Below are 16665 nucleotides of genomic sequence, written 5' to 3'. Positions count from 1 at the left end.
CTTTTTTCAGGACAGATATCTGACACTTGGGGCTCGCCATCATCTTTACCTTTCAAACCATTGCAAGACAGTACCCAAACATGTAAATGCTTCACAAGCAGCCGTATACTTTGATGTTAATTTTCTGGGCCAATATTTGGTGAGAAGCTGGTGACGTTACTTTTATCAGCCACAATGTCTACAATTTTGGTATTCTGCATGTTTGGTGCCTAGTCCAGCCTTGAATGTCTTCATCACATCCATAACACCTGAGTTCTTTTAGGATACTGACCATTTTGGACATACAATTCTCTTCATCATTTTCAATTAGACCTCGATAAATTTCCACTACACACAAAATTTTATTCCAGGCTTTTTTCAAATTCTGTTCCGTTAAGCTACCCTATGCTGCTCTGGTCAGGTAGGAGACATGTTTCAAATCAATATTATTGCGATTTTGTAACAGACTTTCTTCTTTCTTATTTTTCTTTCTGACAATAACTTGCGTAACAATTTTTTTTTGTTTAATATCATTTGAAAGTTCAATAAAGCTTTGATCCATCGGTTTTAATAAGGAGGTTACTTTATGGGGAAGGAACATCACTTCTATGAACTCTTCTTTTTCATTTCAGGTATGACAAGACAAATGAGTTGATGGGTTGTCAAGGAGCATTAATGTATTCACCTTTTTACTGTTCTTTAACGGATTGACTAAAAGAGGGTACAAAAACTTCCACAAACAATTCTATGAAAATTGTGCTATCCATCTACATGCTCTCTCATCAGTGGTAAACAATAGGCACCGCAGACATATTAATGTGTTTGAAAAAACACAGTTTCTTACTTTTACCAATGATAAGCATACAAGCATGCAACTGGTGGTTAACAGTAGCACGAGCACAGCTAAAGTATTAATACAATCCTTGCTTATATTAGGACCAGATGCTGCAAAGTTATGGCATGAAGCAAGAGTTTTTCTGTGCAAAGCTTTCTAATTGAGCCCAGTTTAGTTTGCAGTGCTAACTTTTTCGACAGCATAATCTTCTTCACTCAGTACATCCTTTAATCTGATTTTGCAAGTACCAGCTGTTGAAGAATCTGAAGACAGTTTTTTTCCTTGGTTTTGAAGTTCATACAAAGGGCAACGTTTTCAGTTAGCAGTCGTTTGGTTGAACATTTGGTTGGCTGATGTTTGGGTAATCAAGGCTCTACTGTATCTGACCTGGTTGCCAGGAATCAAACCCAGGACCTTGGCTTTACTACGAAAAACATTAATCACTAGACTATGTGATCAGTTTGATTTGCTGCTGTGGTATTAGCTGTCACTGTTCAGACATTAGATGGCTTGAAAGGCTGTTTAACAAAAATGTGTGTGGCGATGACTGGGTGTGTGGGAAACAGTTTGAAGGACAAAAGGAAACTGAAAATATAATGAAATTAGTAAGTACAGATTCGAACACAAAGTCAGTACTGTCAAGTGTGACAAACAGCAGATGAAGACTCAAAAGACACAGGTATGGCAATCAGCACATCAATGGAAAAAACTGTTTTACAGACCATGTCAGCGAACTGTTGTGAGCAGCTATAGTGAGAAATACTGTATGTTCCATTTCTGTTCTTGTCTTAAATGGCCATTACATTCAGAGGTTTGTAAAGATGTATAACATGTCACAGCCTTCCACCTGTAAGAGTACTGGAGTGTACACTACAGTTACCTCCCCTTCCATGCTTCTTGAGTGAAAACATGACAGTGCTGGTACCTTAGCCAGGTAACCAGTTCACTTTGCTGGGTAATACTTTGTTCTATGTTCAACATAGATACACATGATAGTTTCTGCATTAACTAGTTTAAATTCTTTCTTTCGTTGTTGGTATCTGCTTCACAAGAGCTTCTCATCTACAAAAAATGTAAATTAGGGGCAACAAATACTTTACCCTTTCCAAATGAAGACTAAGGAAAACTTCTGAATATCAACTATAATTGTAGCCCAGTTTTACTACAAGTTTAAGAAACTTAATGTTACAGTCTCCAAAATTTGTGAATACAGCTAGGAACGTCATCTAATTGGAACACAAATGGTGGAAGCAGTAAAGGTGACCTGTCACCATACAGTTGGTGTGGAGCAGCTGAGAGAGACATAAACAAGATTAGAATCATTACTGGGCTTTCAAACAATATCTCTCCCTTGATGTTAACATATATATAGCAGGTGTTTCTCATAGGTGTCGACAGGTGCATCTTGTCTGTTGTTTTGGTAGATATTTGCAATTTTGTTCCTTCTGTGTGTAACTGGAGTAGTTGTTGTTGTTGTTTTTGTTGTGGTCTTCAGTCATGAGACTGGTTTGATGCAGCTCTCCATGCTACTCTATCCTGTGCAAGCTTCTTCATCTCCCAGTACCTACTGCAGCCTACATCCTTCTGAATCTGCTTAGTGTATTCATCTCTTGTTCTCCCTCTACGATTTTTACCCTCCACGTTGCCCTCCAGTAGATCCCTTGATGCCTCAGAACATGTCCTACCAACCGATCCCTTCTTCTTGTCAAGTTGTGGCACAAACTCCTCTTCTCCTCAATTCTATTCAATACCTCCTCATTAGTTATGTGATCTACCCATCTAATCTTCAGCATTCTTCTGTAGCACCACATTTTGAAAGCTTCTATTCTCTTCTTGTCTAAACTATTTATCGTCCATGTTTCACTTCCATACATGGCTACACTCCATACAAATATTTTCAGAAACGACTTCCTGACACTTAAATCTATACTCAATGTTTACAAATTTCTCTTCTTCAGAAACACTTTCCTTGCCATTGCCAGTCTACATTTTATACCCTCTGTACTTCGATCATCATCAGATATTTTGCTCCCCAAATAGCAAAACTCCTTTACTACTTTAAGTGTCTCATTTCCTAATCTAATTCCCTCAGCATCACCCGACTTAATTCGACTACATTCCATTATCCTCGTTTTGCTTTTGTTGATGTTCATCTTATACCCTCCTTTTCAAGACACTGTCCATTCCGTTCAACTGCTCTTCCAAGTCCTTTGCTGTCTCTGACAGAATTACAATGTAATCGGCGAACCTCAAAGTTTTTATTTCTTCTCCATGGATTTTAATACCTACTCTGAACTTTTCTTTTGTTCCTTTACTGCTTGCTCAATATACAGATTGAATAACATCGGGGAGAGGCTACAACCCTGTCTCACTCCCTTCCCTACCACTGCTTCCCTTTCATGCCCCTTGACTCTTATAACTGCCATCTGGTTTCTGTACAAATTGTAAATAGCCTTTTGCTCCCTATATTTTACCCCTGCCACCTTCAGAATTTGAAAGAGAGTATTCCAGTCAACATTGGCAAAAGCTTTCTCTAAGTCTACAAATGCTAGAAACGAAGGTTTGCCTTTCCTTAATCTTTCTTCTAAGATAAGTTATAGGGTTAGTATTAACCTCACGTGTTCCAACATTTCTACGGAATCCAAAATGATCTTCCCCGAGGTCGGCTTCTACCAGTTTTTCCGTTCGTCTGTAAATAATTCGCGTTAGTGTTTTGCAGCTGTGACTTATTAAACTGATAGTTAAGTAATTTTCACATCTGTCAACACCTGCTTTGTTTGGGATTGGAATTATGATATTCTTCTTGAAGTCTGAGGGAATTTCGGCTGTCTCATACATCTTGCTGACCAGATAGTAGAGTTTTGTCAGGACTGGCTCTCCCAAGGCTGTCAGTAGCTCTAATGGAATGTTGTCTACAGGGGTATACGGGGACAAGGAAAAAAAATTCCCGGATTTCTCTCAGATATCCTGTTTAAAAAATATGCTTTTTCCTGGGCCAAAATACACTTTTTCCGTGCTAAGTGACAGTAGGTTTTCCCGTAGATTTTCCCTCGAAACTTTAAAACTTATCAATCCTTTGAATGGTTAACATTTTATACAATCACGTAGAACTTCCCGGGGGGTGGGGGGTGGAATTGAAGAAGACGGGGCAGAAAAGGTTTAGGAGAGACTTTTAATTTAAAAAAAGGAGAGAAGTTTTCGAAAGACCTTTGATTTGCAGTAACATATACGCTGCATATTTTCGTATTACGAAAGTATTAATTCGAATTGCACCAAACACAGTGCGTTAGTTTCCAGAGCGTTGAAACCGAGGTTGCGATGTCCTTTTGTAAGCGAGTCATGTCTCAAACCACAAGATCTCCAGCTGATGACAGCAGCTATTTAGAGCTTAGGACACGTGTTATAGTCAGCCAATAGCAAGATCACTGGTTACATAGCGCGAACACACAAGCGGAAAAGTTAACGGTTTACATTAATGTAAACAGTACCGTATATCTACAAGAAAAGCTAAGCTTTCACATACACTCCTGGAAATTGAAATAAGAACACCGTGAATTCATTGTCCCAGGAAGGGGAAACTTTATTGACACATTCCTGGGGTCAGATACATCACATGATCACACTGACAGAACCACAGGCACATAGACACAGGCAACAGAGCATGCACAATGTCGGCACTAGTACAGTGTATATCCACCTTTCGCAGCAATGCAGGCTGCTATTCTCCCATGGAGACGATCGTAGAGATGCTGGATGTAGTCCTGTGGAACGGCTTGCCATGCCATTTCCACCTGGCGCCTCAGTTGGACCAGCGTTCGTGCTGGACGTGCAGACCGCGTGAGACGACGCTTCATCCAGTCCCAAACATGCTCAATGGGGGACAGATCCGGAGATCTTGCTGGCCAGGGTAGTTGACTTACACCTTCTAGAGCACGTTGGGCGGCACGGGATACATGCGGACGTGCACTGTCCTGTTGGAACAGCAAGTTCCCTTGCCGGTCTAGGAATGGTAGAATGATGGGTTCGATGACGGTTTGGATGTACCGTGCACTATTCAGTGTCCCCTCGACGATCACCAGTGGTGTATGGCCAGTGTAGGAGATCGCTCCCCACACCATGATGCCGGGTGTTGGCCCTGTGTGCCTCGGTCGTATGCAATCCTGATTGTGGCGCTCACCTGCACGGCGCCAAACACGCATACGACCATCATTGGCACCAAGGCAGAAGCGACTCTCATCGCTGAAGACGACACGTCTCCATTCGTCCCTCCATTCACGCCTGTCGCGACACCACTGGAGGCGGGCTGCATGATGTTGGGGCGTGAGCGGAAGACGGCCTAACGGTGTGCTGGACTGTAGCCCAGCTTCATGGAGACGGTTGCGAATGGTCCTCGCCGATACCCCAGGAGCAACAGTGTCCCTAATTTGCTGGGAAGTGGCGGTGTGGTCCCCTACGGCACTGCGTAGGATCCTACGGTCTTGGCGTGCATCCGTGCATCGCTGCGGTCCGGTCCCAGGTCGACGGGCACGTGCACCTTCCGCCGACCACTGGCGACAACATCGATGTACTGTGGAGACCTCATGCCCCACGTGTTGAGCAATTCGGCGGTACGCCCACCCGGCCTCCCGCATGCCCACTATACGCCCTTGCTCAAAGTCCGTCAACTGCACATACGGTTCACGTCCACGCTGTCACGGCATGCTACCAGTGTTAAAGACTGTGATGGAGCTCCGTATGCCACGGCAAACTGGCTGACACTGACGGCGGCGGTGCACAAATGCTGCGCAGCTAGCGCCATTCGACGGCCAACACCGCGGTTCCTGGTGTGCTCGCTGTGCCGTGCGTGTGATCATTGCTTGTACAGCCCTCTCGCAGTGTCCGGAGCAAGTATGGTGGGTCTGACACACCGGTGTCAATGTGTTCTTTTTTCCATTTCCAGGAGTGTATAATATTGGTCTCTAAGATTAACGTGCTACAACAGACGCTAAGCTTTCACATGTAATATTGATCTTTTTTTGCGTGTGTTATGTTTTAAGATATGTCACACAAATGTGCCAGTAAATTCAAAATTATGACGTAAACGTCTCAGTTCGAAATTCTTGTAGGTGGCTGGTCCTCGACCTGTTCAGTTTCGAACGCTCTGTGATTTAGATATCCATCCCACTTTCTCACACGTAACATATTTCATCTTGCGTAAAAAGAAATTTACTTTAAAAGTAACGCTTTACTACCCACCGTTCGCAGTATTATCCGGAGGCTGTTAAAAATAGGTTCGATTTACCTGTTGCCGGAGAGCGCCAGAAAACAGGCATTATTGTGCGTGTGCAACTGCAGCGTGGTGTAGGAAGCCCGCATGTTCGTGTGCATAAAGCACTAAGAGAGCTTACATTACACCATAAAAGGAACAGGGCATCAGAGGATACTCCAAAGAGCTTTAGAATTTCGTAAATCATACTAAAATGCATAATTCGGCTTGGAAGTGCAAATTGGCTTTTTCCAGATTCACAATGAAGTAGGTCCCATCTGATATTAAGCTTTTCAGTGTGGTTTTTTGGGATGTAAATTTTCTTGGAGTACCAGTACTCTAAATCTCATTTTTGGTTCTTTATTATGGCATAATGCCATACATTGCAGAAGATGATAACGTGCACTTGAAATTCAGCGAACAGTTGGAACTAGCCAATACTGTAGAATGAAACACTTCGTTTCAAATAAAATGATTGCCTCAGCGGAAAGATTAATAAAGCCAAATTTCTTTAGCAAACTTGCAAAAATAACTTCATTGTTCTGCAAGGCGATTAATGCTTGACTGCCACTAACTTGGAAATAAAATAAAATCAGAAAACTGAAATTAATAATATATTTTTGCCCTCCATAATTATGTGAATGTGTTTTAATTCACTTGATAGCTTCCGGCCACAGACATCCATTTTGTTTTCATTTGACGTGGGAGCTGTACATGAAGAGAAGCAACGAAATCACTTAACGTAACACGAGTCACGTGGAGACTAACCCCCTCCCCACTGCAACTCAGACAACTCTGTGCAAGCGCGAACCTGGCAGCTAGGGTGCGCGAGCAAAATTTTTCTCGTTTGCATCTGGCTGCTTGCTGCTACTACCGATACAGCTAACAGCCAAACTTCAAGTAGCGGGAAGCGGGAGAAGGTACTGCTTATACGCCAGTCAAATACGCCTGCACAACAGACCGCTGGCAACTGGTCAAACGAACCTTATGTGAACAGATGTGACGTCATGCTCATAACAAGCAGTTTATTGTTACGAAGAATTACAGTCTGCAGTCTGCGCCCAACGGCCTTTGAAATATTTTTGCTATTTGCAGACGGTGTGCACAGTGTTTTGTTGTTGTAAATTGCACATTTCCTTTGCAACTAAAGTTTAATTTTTTTCCTCTCTCGTTTATATTTTATTGCTGCAGTATCATTCTCCAGTAGCAGGATACAATAACATTCTTTGCTAGAGATCAATTCTGCAGTCAAAATTACAAAAATTTAACTGAAAGCTAAAACAACGAAAAATTCCCGGAATTCCGAAAAATTCCTGGGTTTTTCCCAGTTTTCTCCCGGATAAAAAAATTCCCGGGTTTTTCCCGGATTTCCCGGTTGTCCTGGGTCATATACACCCTGGTCTATTCCCGGGGCCTCGTTTCGACTTAGGTCTTTCAGTGCTCTGTCAAACTCTTCACGCAGTATCGTATCTCCTATTTCATCTTCATCTACCTCCTCTTCCATTTCCATAATACTGTCCTCAAGAACATCGCCCCTGTATAGACCCTCTATATACTCCTTCCAACTTTCTGCTTTCCCTTCTTTGCTTAGAACTGGGTTTCCATCAGTGCTCTTGATATTCATGCAAGTGGTTCTCTTCTCTACAAAGGTCTCTTTAATTTTCCTGTAGGCAGTATCTATCTTACCCCTCGTGAGATAAGCCTTCTCATCCTTACATTTGTCCTCTAGCTATCCCTGCTTAGCCATTTTGCACTTCCTGTGGATCTAATTTTTGAGACGTTTGTATTCCTTTTTGCCTGCTTCACTTACTGCATTTTTGTATTTTCTCTTTTCATCAATTAAATTCAGTATCTCTTCTGTCACCCAAGAATTTCTACTAGCCCTCGTCTTTTTACCTATTTGATCCCCTGCTGCCTTCACTACTTCATCCCTCAGAGCTACCCATTCTTCTTCTACTGTATTTCTTTCCCCCATTCTTGTCAATCGTTCCCCAATGCTCTCCCTGAAACTCTGTACAATCTCTGGTTTAGTCAGTTTATCCACGTCCCATCTCCTTAAATTCCCACCTTTTTGCAGTTTCTTCAGTTTTAATCTACAGTTCATAACCAACAGATTGCGGTCAGAGTCCATATCTGCACCTGGAAATGTCTTACAATTTAAAATCTGGTTCCTAAATCTCTGTCTTACCATTATACAATTGATCTGAAACCTGTCAGTATCTCCAGGCTTCTTCCATGTATACAACCTTCTTTCATGATTCTTTAACCAAGTGTTAGCTATGATTAAGTTATGCTCTGTGCAAAATTCTACCAGGCGGCTTCCTCTTTCATTTCTTAGCCCCAATCCATATTCACCTACTACATTTCCTTCTCTTCCCTTTCCTACTCTTGAATTCCAGTCACCCATGACAATTAAATTTTCGTCTCCCTTCGCTACCTGAATAATTTCTTTTATCTCATCATACATTTCGTCAATTTCTTCATCGTCTGCAGAGCTAGTTGGCATATAAACTTGTACTACTGTAGTAGGCGTGGGCTTTGTGTCTATTTTGGCCACAATAATGTGTTCACTATGCTGTTTGTAGTAGCTTACCCGCATTCCTATTTTTTTTTATTCATTATTAAACCTACTCCTGCATTACCCCTATTTGATTTTGTATTTATAACCCTGTATTCAACTGACCAAAAGTCTTGTTCCTCCTGCCACTGAACTTCACTAATTCCCACTATATCTAACTTTAACCTATCCATTTCCCTTTTTAAATTTTCTAACCTACCTGCCCGATTAAGGGATCTGACATTCCACGCTCCGATCCGTAGAACGCCAGATTTCTTTCTCCTGATAACAACGTCCTCGAGTAGTGCCCGTCCAGAGATCCGAATGGGGGACTATTTTACCTCTGGAATATTTTACCCAAGAGGACGCCATCATCATTTAATCATACAGTAAAGCTGCATGCCCTCGGGAAAAATTACAACTGTAGTTTCCCCTTGCTTTCGGCCGTTCGCAGTACCACAACAGAAAGGCCATTTTGGTTAGTGTTACAGGGCCAGATCAGTCAATCATCCAGACTGTTGCCCCTGCAACTACTGAAAAGGCTTCTGCCCCTCTTCAGGAACCACACGTTTGTCTGGCCTCTCAACAGATACCCCTCCGTTGTGGTAGCACCTACGATACGGCTATCTGTATCGTTGAGGCACACAAGCCTCCCCACCAACGGCAAGGTCCATGGTTCATGGGGGAAGGAACTGGAGTTAGCTCAAAATGCAGTGAACAGTATTTGGTTGAACTGGAGTTAGCTCAACCAAATACTGTTCACTGCATTTTTTACACAATGTCATATGTCGAGAGGAAGTGTCAGTTTGTTTCCTGTAATAAAAGAAATTATTTTTAAAGTGAAATTTTACATGCCCATTCAGAAGAGTGGTCCCAAATTAGTGCAACATTTGTTTTATTGATATATAGTAACAGGGACTATGTAACAGTGCCACCCTGGCCCGCACTGCTTGCTGCTGCTTTGCAGCAGTGCTGCTCAGTCACTGCTGCAGAACTTGTTATTCTCAATGTTTTACTGCCCCTTAACACATATCAATACAACAATATCACACTAGACTAACTGGAGACCACTTTGTTGCATCGGAATGTAATATTTTGCATTTAAAATAATTCTGTTTGTGACAGGAAATAAACTGACGCTTTCTCTTGCCACTGTGTGCATTGCCTGAAAAATGTGAGACAGTTCTTAAGGTGACTCCACTTACACACTGCAAAAACTAAATTGCAACTATTTGCCAAAACGCTAGAGTAACTGCACCTGACAATTCTCTAGGAGCCCCCCCCCCCCCCCCAATGTGCGTGCACACACGCGCGCGCGCGCGCACGCACACACACACACACACACACACACACACACACACACACACACACACACAAAATGGTATTACCTTTACTCATTCCATTATTTGCAACACAGCTTCTGTGGCACAAGTAATATATGGGTATAAACAATGTATAGACAGCTGTCGAAAAGATCTGGATGTCCATACCTTTCATTCTACACATTCAACCCAATTATATCTTGAGGTGCAAATTTTTATAAAAAGTACTCATGACTGTTTTTGTGAAGTATGACATTGCAGATGGGTTTGACGAGTGGCCTACAGTCCTAAACACAGTTTTAATCTGTCGAGATGTTTTACTCATTCTACTGCACAGTGAAATATCAACTTGGTAAATAATATGCACTGTTTTCTAAACTGTTTCACACACTTACCAATAAAGCACATAACTGAGTGCGCCCTTTTTGTGCAGCCTCATGTAGAGGTGTGAAGCCCCATTTATCTGTTGCATTAACAACAGTATTAAACTTAATAAGAAGTGCTGCAATCTCTAGGTGGCCATAAGAGGATGCATTATGTAATGGAATGAGACCACCTTTATCCTGAGCATTAACATCAGCTCCATGGTCCAGAAGAAATTCTGCTACCTCCAGATTGTTATAGCCAGCTGAAAAGTAAAAAAAAAAAGTAATACTCATTAACATTTATTCATAGTAAAAACAATAATCAGAACTAAGCAAAAGCAGGTGATAATGATTTAATGCATTATTAAAACTAGTCCATGTTCTGATATCAATCTTGTATTGGCTGAGGCAGCAACTCACTGTGATCAAAGCTACATTTTTTAATTCATTTGGGTTAGTTTGTGTGATTCATACAGATTTGTTATTAGCAGAACAAGAAAAGAGGAAAAATAAAAGCCTGCATCAGCTTAATGGGGGATTTGAAAGGTAGGAGAGGGAAAAGAACAGGGACTGGTTGGAAAATTTGGATAGGGAAATAGGAATGAAAGAAATGAAAGGTTGGTTAATTTCTGTAGAGAAAACTCTCTTGTGATTGGAAACATTATTTGAACATCACAGAAGTTAAAGATATACATGGATATCTAGGTTTAATGATGACAGATACCAAATTGCTTATGTCATAATTCAGAGAGGAACAAAAGCTGCATAAAGAATGCCACAGCATGCCCTAGAGCAGACACAGATTTGGACCACAGCTTGGTGGTGGACTTGCAAATAACACTAAAGGAAGAGGGTAAGGATGTTGAGTTGAAGAACACATTTGTGTCAAAATGGGACAGAGGACACAATGACGAGAGTGCAAATGAGAAATGGAAGAGGATGACACAAAACCTTACAGAATCTGCAGAAGTTTTAGGGATGAGGAAGTTCAAAAGAATGAGGAAAGAATGGGTAACAAAGGCAAAGTTGAATAAGATGGAAGAAAGAAGGAAATAGAAGTCAGTAGGAACTGAGGAAGGGAAAAGAATGTTTTATAATGAATTAAGGAGGGAAACAGGATGCACAATGAAGACAGGGAAGAAAGAGAGATGTTAGAAGTAGAGAAACTAGAAAAGGAGAAGTGATGGGACTATGATTCATAAATAGTAGTTAGTGTTGGCAAGGTGGCAAGACTATGTAGACTGCCTACATGACACTGATCAAAAGCCAAATGATACTGAATTAGAAGAGAAGATGACAGTTACAGAAGAGGACAAAGGATGCTGCATCTTGAAAAGAGAAATAGAACAGAGAATAGAATATAACAGAGATGAAGAATCACGAAGCAAGTGGAATTGATGAATTACCAGCAGAGTTGTTTAGAGCCTTGGGAGTAGCAGTGTAAAAGAGCTAACTTATTTATGTAATATGACATCTGAAAAAGGTGAATGGTCAGGTGACTTTCTCTTGACATTAATGATACCGATTGAGAAGGAAAACAATGCCAAGAAATGTGAGGTAGCAATAGTTCTGCTATGGATGAATTCATGGAAGACTGGAAAAAAGTATGGCGGAGGAACAGTATGGACTCAGTGGACTCAGAAGAAGGAAGGGTACAAGAGATGCAACTGGACAGCCGAGCAACGTGAGAGATACACTGAAAGAAGAAGAGAAGTTTTCACTGATTTGGAGAAAGCCTTTGATACAATACAGTGAAATAAATTAATGGACATTCTAAGGAAGAATGGTGTCGACTGGAGGAATAAAAGACTGATTAAGAACCTATATCTACAATAGCAAATATGAGTATAGCTGGGGAATTAGATGACAACAGAGGAAAGCACAACTGGAAGGGGAGTGAGACAAGGCAGCCACCCCCCCTCCCCCTTCCCCCCAAAAAAACTATTTAACGTATATTTGGAGCATATTACTCAGAAATATTTGAAACGAAAAACAGAAGGGTGGGTTGGTGGTAGGAGGATAGAATGTACTCAATTTGCGGATGATATGGCGTTATTGGCAGAGAGCACAAAAACTATGACTGGATTGTGAAAAAGAGTTAAACAAGACCTACGAGAATTTCAGAACGAGAATTAATAAGAAAAAGACAAAATGTAAGTTGATAAGTGCAAGTAAGAATAAATACAGGGTGTCCCACTCGAACCTCCCTGGTTTCAAAGACCCAAGAAAAAAACCACAATAGATACGACAATGAAAAATGCATCTCAAAGAATTTATTTATTTATCATCAACGCACCTCTACATGTGAACCATTAGTAGCATGAAGAATATCGAGTCTATATTCCATTTCTTTCCAAGTTCTTTGTAACATTTCCTCTGTTATTGTTGCAAACGCATTAGTGATATGATGAAGCAACGTAGAAATATCATCCACTAAGGTCACATACACGCGGTCCTTCACGAATCCTCACATGAAGAAATCAAGCGACGTAATGTCAGGTGAATGTGTTGGCCAGGCAATGGGTCCTCCGCGTATGATCCAACTTGAGAACAGCCGTTGACCAATGTGGCAGGGTTCCATCTTGTTGATAAATGATGCTGTGTTGCAAGTCTTGTATCTGAGTGTACACAGACTGCTCCAACATGTCCAGATACACTGATCCATTCATTGTTCGTTCCACAAAAAAGAATGTTCCAACAATCCTGTTGTGCATTAGCCTGCACCAGACGTTTAGTTTAGGGCTATCACAAACATGTTTAATGACAACGTGTGGATTTTGTGCACCCCAAATCCGAACATTATGGGTGAACGGGGACCTGGGTGGACTCGGGGTATTGTACTGATACCCCTAACCAACAAATCTGAGGTGCTGTATTTCACTGAAACTGAGCTAATGGGACTTCATTCAACTGGTTTGGGGAAACCTGTTTTGTACAGTGTCAAGAGGGACAGAGGCCTATTAACTATCGACACTTCAACTGTATGGCAAATGATTGTACCCCTTAGAAAGGATGGACGATTGTGTTTAATGTCCCATTGACATTGAGGGTTTAAAGATGGAGTGCAACCTCTGATTGGGTCAAGGATGGAGACGAAAATGGGCTGTGCCATTTCAACAGAATTATCCCAGCATTTTCCTGGAGCTATTCAGGGAAATTACAGAAAACCTAAATCTGGATGGAATGTCCTCCTGAATGCGAGCCCAGTGTGCTAACCACTGTGCCACCTTGTTCTGTTGCGCCCCTTAGAAAAATGGCAGCAAGGGACAGGAAAGGACACCAGGTGCCCTCAGTGTATGTGCCTGGGGGCCTCATCCAACATGCTGAAGTGGATATTCCAGCAGCAATTGCGAGAACAGGGTGCAACCAACAGCAGATTGTGATGCACGCAGGAGCAAATGATGCCTGTCGTAGGGGCTCCGAAATCATTTGTGGGTCATTCCAGCAATTGGCAGAGAAGGTTGAGAAGACCAATTTCGCAAGTGGAGTTCCTATGAAGCTCACAATTTGCAGCATTGTCTGCAGAACTGATTGCGGTCCTTTGGTTCTGAGTCGAGTGGAACGACTAAACCAGAAACCTTGAGGGTTTCTGTGACAAGCTAGGCTGTGACTTCCACAGGGTTAATTGTAAGGTCACCCTAAAAGGGTCAGGTGTGCACTACACATCAGAGGCTGCTACCTTACTTTCTTTCTTTCTTTCCTTTTCTTTTCTTTTTTTAGATTAGGTGACACTCAATCCAATCCAGATAATGATAGCTGTAGGAAATCCAGAAGTATCAGTGAAATATCAAACGAAATGCCTTAAAACCTCTGTTGGCTTGTACGTAACATTACCTATTGTACTGTAACCATCAGCTGAGACTAATCATCCATCAATCAATTGGGGAAATTACAGTTTTGTTAGTGGTGGGCATTATAACACATCCCCTGAAATATTATTACATACCTTCTCTGAAAACTACCTACAATAAATAGTTCTGAACCCAACCCAAGATGGAAATAGACTGGATCTAACGGAGACAAACAGACCTGACCTCTTTGAGGCTATCCACATCGAAACCGGTATCAGTTACCAAACGACGCTTTGTGGCAACAATTACCCAAGTAGAAAGAACAACTGAAACAAGCAGAAAGTTATACAGAATGAATTTTAACAAAACTGGCAAACTGCCTGACTCAAAATGGAGGAAAAGAGGTCCTATGAACATGCACCTGAAAATGCATCACTGCCACAGTAGATGGCACTGATGAATGACAGTTCCTCTGAGGGTTGTTGGGGAGAAGAGACCAAACGGCAAGGTCATCGGTCTCACCTCTGACCGTGTGCTGTGTTTCCCTTGTGTGTTGCAGGCTGTGAGACTGATGTAACGTACTGTAAGCAGCACAATGGTCCAGTATTCACGTAGGGGACAAGCTGAGATGGTGTTTGTTTAAGGCTAAGTACATGGGAATAGTCGAGAGGCAGCACGGCTATACCAAAACAAGTACCCTCACAATCACCAACCACATCACGTAACACTTCAAGCCCTTTTTGAGCATTTGTGTTATCATGGGTGCTTTCAGACAGAAGAATGTGCAGGGAAGCAGTGGACTGTGCGTACACCAGATCTGGAGGACCAGGTTCTGCCGGATATTGACACAAACACCTCTACAAGCTCCAGGCTAGTGGCCTGCCAACAGGGTGTAAGCCAAAATACGATTATGTGTATTCTGCATGACAACTACTACTATCCCTATCACCTACAACGAGTGTTAGGATTATCAGTTGTGGATTTCCCTCTACAGGAAGGATTCTGAAGATGGTGTTTTCACCAGACCATCACAATTATAGGATTTCTGTCATCAGCCCTCTTCAATGACAAGGTAACCTTTATCAGAACTGGCATCATCACCCTTATAATCATCATCTGTGGGCTATAGACAATCCTCGGGTAATGGTTGAGGCATCTCATTAGCATCAGTTCAGCATCAATGTGTAGGCAGGGATTCTTGGCGACCAAATACTTGGACTGGTTACTATTCACTAATGCCTCGATGGAGGAACATACCTGAACTTGCTGTGGAATACTCTGCCTCAGTTGCTCGAGACTGTGCCTTTGGCAATATGACAGGTTAAGTGGTTCCTGCATGACGGGAGCACCACCGCACTTCCGCTTTGCAGTTTGCCAACACCTCAACAACATCTTCCCTGGACGTTGGATACGGCACCGAGGCCCTGCAGCATGGCCTGCTAGATCATCAGACTTACACACTCTGGATTTTTACATCTGGGGGCTTCTGAAAAACGTTATGTATGCTGAAGCAGTTCCTGATGTACAGACCCTTCAACAGCGTGTTCACGATGCCTGCGACACTATTTGGAGAGAGGCCAAAATGTGCAAAAAAAAGTGTGACAATTCCTGATGCGATGTAAGAACACTTGCACTGCATCCCATGGAGACCACTTTAAACATATGTTGTGATGTGGATGTGATGCAGCTCTGTACTGTGTTCCGGGACAATTTGTTGTTGCTGCATGCAACCGTTCCCTTCAGACACATGCTCATAGGACCTTTTTTCTTCCATTTCCATTAAATCATCCGTACATTAAGTTTGTTAGTTTTATTAATTTTCCCCTGTACATGTCCAGTAAACTAGACAAAAAATCAGTAGTGTCATATATCAATGAGGAACTTTTAACTTTTGGCACAGGGCAGGAGAATGTAGAAGAACAATGGCTGAAGTTTAAAGAAAGTTGACCATGTACTGGATCAATATGTACCTAGTAGGACAGTTCATAATGGGAAGAGTCCTCTATGGTATACAGTCACAAGAAAGAAACTTCTAAAGAAACAGACTATTCCATAACAGGTGTAAAACAAAGAAGAGGGCGAGAGATAGAGAGCTGCTGAATGTAGTGTGTGTGGTTGTCAAAAGAGCAATGTGTGAAGCCTTTAATGGCTACCGTAGCAGAATATTGTCAAATGATATTTCACTAAATCGAAAAGAATTCTGACATATGGCTGATGCCACCAAAGTTAAGTGTCCAGTCCCTAGCAAATGAAACTAGAACTGAAATTAAGGTTAGCAAAGTAAATGCTGAAACACTTAACTGTTTTCAAATGTTCCTTTACAAAGGAAAACTGCCCCAATTTAACACTTGTACCACAGAAAAGAGGAGTGAAATAAGTAATAGTGTCACTTGTGTTGAAAAACACCTGAAATCGTAAAAACCGAACAAAGCTACCAGGTCTGATGGAATCCCTATTAGATTCTATACTGGATTTGCAGCTTTTAGCCCCTCTTCTAACTACAATGTATTGCAGATACCTCTAACAGAAAACCATGCCTTGCAGTCAGACGAAGGAAAAAGCCACACTTAT

General features: G+C 41.8%; 1 protein-coding gene across 4 annotated transcripts in view; it reads right to left on the bottom strand.

The window, feature by feature from the left end:
- LOC126092506 (poly [ADP-ribose] polymerase tankyrase) overlaps window positions 1-16665 on the bottom strand; it is a 605292-nt gene that overhangs the window by 56732 nt on the left and 531895 nt on the right. For all 4 annotated transcript variants that reach the window (XM_049908132.1, XM_049908133.1, XM_049908131.1 and 1 more), the window contains exon 12: window positions 10334-10566. In XM_049908132.1, the coding sequence (XP_049764089.1) occupies window positions 10334-10566 (233 nt within the window). The remainder of the gene's footprint in view (window positions 1-10333; window positions 10567-16665) is intronic.

The sequence above is a fragment of the Schistocerca cancellata genome, chromosome 7 (assembly GCF_023864275.1).
Source record: "Schistocerca cancellata isolate TAMUIC-IGC-003103 chromosome 7, iqSchCanc2.1, whole genome shotgun sequence".
Lineage (NCBI taxonomy): Eukaryota > Metazoa > Arthropoda > Insecta > Orthoptera > Acrididae > Schistocerca > Schistocerca cancellata.
This window is presented reverse-complemented; position numbering and strand designations above follow the sequence as displayed.